Here is an 8,142-nt window from a genome sequence, read left to right as displayed (position 1 = left end):
GGATCATGGGAAACAATAGTTTCACACCGTTCTCATCTCTTGTCGGCGTTCTTACTGCCTGAAAAAAAAATTCAATATTTTAGAGACAATTTAGAAGGTAAATAAAGCAAATAATTAAAATTACATTCATTTAGTATATAGAGCCGAATCTCTCAACAAAAAATATGCACTTTCAAAGTACTTTTTAAGCACAAGAAAAAATATTTATAAGCACCATGTACATCAACAAAATGCAAAACAATTTTCAAAGACTTTACATGATCATGTTAAAATAACTAGTTTCTGACAAAGAACTCTTTTTCTTGATTATATTAGCCACCATAAAAAGATCGAGAGATTTTTCAGTTTGATATTAGAAGGTGGAAAATGAAGCTTGAAATTGAGAATATCTTGCAAAATGCAGCAGAGTTGCAAACAAGAGTGCAAGAATCTCAGCGAACCCAGCTCGGCAGTAACTCCCAAGTATTTCATCAAATGTCAAATTAATGGCCTTGGCGCCATCATAAATTATGAACCGACGGCACGTCGAAATAGATTGTGGTTGAATGAATTGTACAAACGTTGCATTTGCAATTGACATTGCAAAGAAAAAAAAAAATCTAATTTTCGAAAAGGGAAAATTAAGCACTCTCTAAAAACACCCCATGAAAAAAAAACACCTTTAAGGGCCTTTTAAAAATGAAAATGAACACCTTTAAGCACTTTTTAAAAAATTATACCATGGTATATAATCGCAATTAAGGAATAAAATAATAAGCTTTTGCTAAATTGAACTAACTTGCTACTTTTACTATTAGTTTAATTGGTCTGCCACTTTTCTTTAAGAGGTTCAAACAACAACCCTTCAAAATAATTAATAAATAGCATTTTTCATTAGTACTTGAAATCTAGAAATGCCACTTATTAAAATATGAGATAAACCAGACTACAACATGTTCAACCTGCAATCATTCTGCTTAACTGTACAGTTTGTGTTAAATACACAGTTCCTTAAAATCTTTATCAAAAATGAAAACAATAAAGCATATAAAATTGAAAATTTCAAATAGGATTGAAATTTGATAAATCACTGCATGATAAAGTTTCTACAATAGGAGGATGAGAAGCGCATGAAAAACTCAAGAAAGATGAGAAAGGTGATTAATTTTTAAAAGAAAATGACTAAAAGCTGGCTCATTTTTCAAAAAATTTTCTGTAGCCTTGTAATTTTGAATCAATCCAGAAGACAAGAGAACTCCTGGATCAGTACCCCCAACGTATGATTTGTTCTGGGAACATCAAGAACTGTGTGGCCCGACAGACTTAACATGCATCAGTCACCATTTACAACACAATCAGTCCTTGGCTGGCGAGGATCGTACCCACGACCTTTTGGACATGAACCCAGTGCCCTAATAATCAGGCTATCCCAGCCGAAGATGTTGTTAAGAATTGTTAATATTGGGGATTTTTTAAAAAATCTCACAATTATTTTTTTAAAATATTTAAACTAATGAAGACGGTTTAAAATTAAAGCTTTGCAGATTGAGTTTTAAAGTACTCAAACCACAGCTCTTTTTATTCACTGTCAGGGGTTTGTCCAACGTAAATTTACTACTGTTCAGCGGTACCTTCACAAATTCAACTTTAGGAAAAACGGTAGTTTTACAAAATACTTTTAAAAAAGCCAGTTCTCATGCAAACCCTGTTCTCATTGCAATTTATGGAAAAGAGGAGCTTTTCTGCCAGCTGTCTTTTACGATAAGGTAGCATGCATTTGGTCAGATAGTGTAACGTGGTAAGCCTAACGGGTCATATCAAAGCGAGCTTTTTATTTGCTAAGCTTTTTAAAATGAAACGATGAGCCCTCTATAAACTTAACAGGAAGTCAAAATTCGAACATTATCCTAAACACTATTGTAAATTTATTCTAACAGACCTTTATTTTTTATTAAATTTTTTTTTCCCTGTGACACTTTCATTTGTTTGACTCAGTCGAAAATGTTTTCATAATTAAAATAACTTTTAGTGCTAGTACTGTTAAAGGCATGCTTTTATTAAATTCAAGTTGAAATTAACCATGAACAATGATTTTTAAATTTGGGTACAATTATAAGTTCAAGATTTTACAACAGCAAAATTATTTTTGAACATATGGGGGAAAATATATAGAAAAATTAGCAGTCATAAATAATTTTTATCTGTAGTGACAATTTTTGAAAATATTTTCTTACTTTACCATATTTTTGCGTTGATTTTTTAATATAATTTTTAATTATGTCTAAATTTTCACAAAATAGGTACCTCTCAAAAAAACTTAGACAGACCCTGACTGCGCTGAAAGAGGCACCCAACTTGTTGGAAAGAGGACAAAAAAAGTCAAAGGAGTTCCACATAAATACCAAATTGCAGTAAAGAAAGAGTGAATGAATGAGCATACCTGCCGAATGTTCATGAATTCCTTGATGGCACTTTCATATTTATTGCTGTCTTCACTATAATGCTCTAAAATGAAATCCTGAAAAAAGGCATTTTTTTTCAATAATAGCAGAACAATGATATGCACAGAAAGGTTAATTTTTCCCCAGTAAATAAAGGTTACCTTGAAGGGGTCAGAAAAATCAATTTCTTTTGTTTCTTTCAATCCAAGTGGAATCATTGGCACAAGTTGAGGGGTACTAAAAGAAAGAAAAAATATTAATATAACATTATACAGGATTGCCAATTAAATCTAGAAAAAAATTTCCCTGTATGTATTATACACAATATACTAAGACGGAAGACACAATTACTCAGCTATTGAGTGACCTACATTAATCTAGCTATACTAGTTTTAATTGATGGAAAAATTTAGAGAAATAAGGAACAGCTTAAAATACTTAAAACAAATACAGCTATAGTAAATGGAATAGTTTAATATAGCTGAAATATCATTCTTAAATATCCCATTGGTTACACTTTGAGTGGTCACCACTTTTTAAAAGACAAAAATAAGTAAAAAATTCCCTGTATTTTACCAGTTTGTAAGGAAAAACTCAAAATTCTCTGCATTTTCCCTATTATTTTAAGGGATTTTTCAATTCCCTGTATTTCCCAGGGTTTACCTGTGGAGTGGAAACCATGTTATAGTTGCCAAATAACTGTAACTGACTGTTTTGAAAGTAATTTTTCATGCATGAGCCGTGATGGCTCAGGTGATAGAGTGTTCGCCTTCCAATTAGGTCAACAGGGTTCGAATCCCAGCAATGGCTGGTCGATACGAATGCCGCATCCGGCTTGCACCGACCACAGTACTCACGTACAATATCCTCAGTGGATCATGGGTTAAAGTCTCCTTGCTGCATGGCTAACCGGAGCATGTTTTCATGCTTTTCTTTCCCACATAACGCAAATGCGGGTAAGTTCCATAAAAAAAATCAAGGCAAATTTCTCGCTGTACTTGATCGAGGAATTCCCTTGTCTTCTGAATTGGATTCAAAATTACAAGGCTACAGAGTTCAATTTTAGTAGTCATAAACCCGAAAAATAGAGTTGGCTATTCAACGTCAGTTATAAAATAAAATGTTTCGCAAAATGCAAAATTTTGCTTAAACAAGTTTTTTTTACTGGTGAGATTTATTATTTTATAACGAAAATTGTAATAAGAACAAATATAATTTAATATTTTTGAAGCCAGGAATGAACTGGGATTCTTTGGAGGTTGGTGGTACAAATTTTAGGGGGCACCGTGCGCTATATTTGCTAAGCAAATTGGAAAATTTAAATTTTGAATTCCTACAATAGTTATACAGTTTTTAAATTTATTTGAATTATTCAATTTTTGAAATAAATTAAGTACAAATAAATAAATTATAGATTAAAATTGAAAATATAACGAAAGAAACACAATTTCTCAGAAAAATTTTCAAAAGGATTTTTGTTCTTTAAAAATTAACCTTAACTGAGACGTAACTGCAGTTTGTAAGGAAACAGAAGTTGAATGATCTCCTACGAGTTAAGAGGTTCAAATGTATGTGCTGTTCCTTTTCAAAAAATTAATGTTTCGTTTAATCTTATTTGTTATGTTTTTGTTCAAATATTTATAAAAAAAAAGGAATAGGAGTTAATTCCTTCAATGGCAGACCTTGTTTATTTTTAATAATGACATATTTTTTTTTTCAAGAGTAGCGATTTTTCGAAGCGAAAGAAAAGCAGTTTGCATTCTCCCCGAGAAATAGAAACTTGAAGAAGCGTCAAAAGAAAATACAGGTTAGGTAATTTAACTTTTAATTAAGAAGTGAAAAAAGTTTATTGAATTTAACGATATTTTTAATTTTTTAAGGAGATTTAAAACAAAATTAATGTCAATTTTCTTTTTAACAGAAAGTAGCTGCATTGTCTGGAGTTAATTGACAGGGAGGATCCCAGTGCCCAAGTCCATCCCTGTTTTAAACTAACTCTTGAACAGACATTGGACTTCTCCCCCTACACTGTAAATAATTGCATACAAAACAATATGAGAGGACAATATGATAATTGCCGTTTGTTAACATTGGTTAAGAGAGTGAGATATGCGAGAGAAATACCTTCTGTTTTGATAAATGCTGACAGAACTGTTGAGTTCTGCCAGTTGTTCTTTTAGAAGTTGGAGGCTCGAGTTGACGAAACTTAATTCTAAGGCAACAGTTTCTCGTAGTTTCTTGTTCGTGGTCACTCTGTAAAATACAAATTTAAGTCAATAACAATTGTCTAAGAAGAGGGTGGAAATGCAAGATCATATAATACTACACATAGCTGCCAACATGGATAGGAAAAAATCCAGTAGAGTTGGCAGCTATGACTACATTATTAGAACGTTCAGAGTGTCTCAGCCAAAAATTAACTTATTGAGCAAATTAAGCCATTTTAATCTAAATCACATGGAAACAAATTTTTTTTTTAATGTTAGCGATATTATGGTACAGATTCGAAATTGTTCAGATTTTTGGTACCTGTATGCCAAAGCATCAATGGGGACTTGCTAAAGGCTTAAAATGTATAGCGATTTATACGGTGGCTAAGAATTATAACACTCAAATTAGTCCCTCTTCTAAGATTTTTCTTTTTAAAGCTTTAAAACTTGATGAATACTTTAGTTATGGTAGCGATTTGGAAATCTGTCACAATTTCTTTAAATTTGCGCAATCAGCCAGGTAGGTTATTTCTTAATTAGGTAACTTAATACCACATATTGCAAAAAACGATGTCATAAACACATAGCTTTAAACATTGTAAAATATTGTATAATATAAAAAGGAACACAAATTCTAATATTGTCAAACATTCCAAAATAATGTTGTTAGAGGTTTTAAAAAATACTGCGGGATGCTGATCAATTATATTCCTGCATTTACAAACGCTGTGGAAAATTGACTGACATCCTTAACACACAAAATGAATGCTGTCATTATCACCATTGCGTTATTTGTAAATATATATATATATACCTTTGAAAAAAAATTTTCAGGTCTGTTTATACTGCGGAAATAAGAAAAACCGGTAATAAAACCATTTCTTGCTTTGGTTTTAAAAGAAATAAAATATCCCTTATTCAAAATATTTTTACAGTATGATAATATATAAACGTATACAGAGTTTCCCCTCAAATTCAGAAAAAAAAATTCTCTGAGTTTTCCAGGTATACCAGGTGAATTTCAATGAAAATTGATACCATATTTTCAGTTCAAATTGAGACCATAACATTTGAATTCTTCTTACTGTGCAGGATAAATTCAAAATAAAAATTATTTATTTAAATCACATATTTATTGTAAAAGAAAATTGAAGCAAAATTTTTAATGCTTGTTTTTATTAGAAATACAACAGTTGAACAATTTTCTCACAATATACACTACTGGCCGCTAAAATTGTTAAACCAGGAAGGAATGCAAATAACAGAATGATATTTATTGGGCAAATACATTATAGTTGGAAGAACAAGTGATTAAATTTTCAGGATATTTTAATGCATCCTGAGGAATGAGCACTCAGAGTAACCTCCCCTGGCAGCAATAACAGCAGTTATTCTCCTGGGCATCGAATCGAACACAGATTGGATAGCATGGACGGGTACAACATTCCGTGCAGCTTCGACATTATGCCATTATTCATCGACTATAGTGACTGACGAATGGTGGCGTGCCAGTCGTTTGGCAACCATTGACGAGACCTTTTCGATTGCTGAGAGATCAGGTGAACGCGCTGGCCAGGGCAACTCGCAAACATATCACAGCAACACTTTGAAAACCTTAGCATATCAACAGGCATGATATCTAATTACACAAAAACTTAACATCTTGAATAGTAATCTCACTAATATTTAAATTGCATAAAAATACTTTAAATGTATAATATTATGATGGAAAACTATTTTTCATTGTTTGAATTTCAGTTGAAAATAAATTTGATAACACAAAGTTCAAAATAGATAAAATTTAAATTGTTATTTTGACCAAAATATCGCGTTTTTTTCTAAATAGCTTAGGTAATGTAAGTAGTTACGACTGCACACGCAGAAGAGTGGACAATATTAAAACATTGTAAATGGGGGTGGGGACAGTCATGTCCAATTGAAAATGGAAAAAAAAATGGTCACCGCAGCTGCAGAATGAGCCTCCAGAACAAGACGGAAACAGATGTTGAGGACATCTCATGATTTATAAAGGAAGAATACAGCATCCATGGGAACATGGAGGACTTTGCGACTCGACAGATTTAACGTGCGTCAGTCACCATTTACTACAGGGAGAATCTTCGGCTGGTGGGGATCGAACCCACGAACTCTTGGACATGCATCCTACCGACCAGGCTATCCCGGTCATGGAGATTCATTTGTAAGATTTTTCCTAATTTCTATCGCTCGAAAGTGATCACTCGCTTAACGATAATGTTTTATTAAATATTGATGTGTTTTTTCTGGCCTGTTCCTGCCTTTCAAGCTCACCTAAAAGAAATATAACTTATTTATAGATAAGCCCATTCTGACAGATGAAAACTTTCAAATAATATCATTTTTCACAAAATAAAAGAATCAATTCATGAATAAACTACCTTTAATTTTTCAGAAACGTAATCTTTACTTATAAAACGAATCCTTACTGCGCAGTAAAAATGTCTTTTTGAAATCGAAATATCATTCACTTTAATAAACGTTTTGAGATTTTAATAATATCTTACAGTGTCATCAGTAACAAAGAATAATGGATATTATGGATCATATGATTTGAAAAAAGATAATAATGAGTATTATCTTTGTTTAAATACGCTGTATGTAAATAAGTAATAAAAATAAAAATTAAAGTTAATTTCTACTTAGGTGAACAAAGAAAAATTTTATTTCAGTTACTTTTTATTAAATAATGAAATTGAAAAAGAAGATGTAAAGAATCTTTTCTGGGGTCTACTTATAAATATTTTGTTCATATTTCCTTTCATCTTTTTCTTAATAAACTTTCACTAAAATTGATGTGGGACAGAAAGGGGATTAAAGGGGATCTTCTCTACAGAAAGGGGATTAAAATTGAATTAAAAACTTGATAGATAAAAAGCGAATTTTGACTCATTACGTAAATTCTGGGAAATTAAGGTAAAACGGACTCTGGACCACTACTGTGAACTTAAGAAAATTACTTTTTTTTAACTCCGCATAAGCTGCAAGTATATAGCACTCATAAAATAAGTTTAAATATAGAGAAAACATTAAAAAAATATTAAAGGTTAAGAAAAAAGAAGAAGAAATTTATTAAAATAAAATATTTTTTAGAAATACAGTCAAACCCCGCTATAGTGAACACGGTTTATAGTGAACGAAATGCTAGGTCCCGTGCCTTGCTATACACGTATAATGTTATTTTTTGTGGATATAGTGAACCAAAAAAGTGAGGAAGTTGGATATAATGAACTTTTTTCTGTCTTCGACTGATTTCCCCCCCCATTTTCTTTGTAATAATTTTGAAATTTCTACTTCAAAATAAATACATATACCGATTTTTAAAACCATCTATAGAAACTACTTTTATGTGCTCGAATGGTAGGTTAGACAGGTTTAAAAAGTGGAATGACAGAAATTCAGGAAAAATTATCTGAGAGTCGGGAAGTGTTTCCATATCTGATGTTGAGGATTGCTCATCAGCTAAAGATTACTAA

The 8,142-nt window shown here is 31.6% G+C and overlaps 1 protein-coding gene across 1 annotated transcript in view; it reads right to left on the bottom strand.

Annotated features, from left to right (window-relative positions):
• Positions 1-8,142, bottom strand: part of LOC107441903 (GTP-Rho-binding protein rhophilin) — a gene marked incomplete at its 5' end in the record, with an annotated part of 66,324 nt that overhangs the window by 21,559 nt on the left and 36,623 nt on the right. Inside the window, 4 exon segments of the mRNA XM_043052325.2 lie at positions 15-58; positions 2,420-2,497; positions 2,582-2,657; positions 4,545-4,673. Of these exon segments, the coding sequence (XP_042908259.1) occupies positions 15-58; positions 2,420-2,497; positions 2,582-2,657; positions 4,545-4,673 (327 nt within the window).

Source organism: Parasteatoda tepidariorum, chromosome 1, assembly GCF_043381705.1.
Source record: "Parasteatoda tepidariorum isolate YZ-2023 chromosome 1, CAS_Ptep_4.0, whole genome shotgun sequence".
NCBI lineage: Eukaryota > Metazoa > Arthropoda > Arachnida > Araneae > Theridiidae > Parasteatoda > Parasteatoda tepidariorum.
The sequence above is the reverse complement of the archived record's forward strand: the minus strand, read 5'-3'. Positions and strand labels throughout refer to the sequence as shown.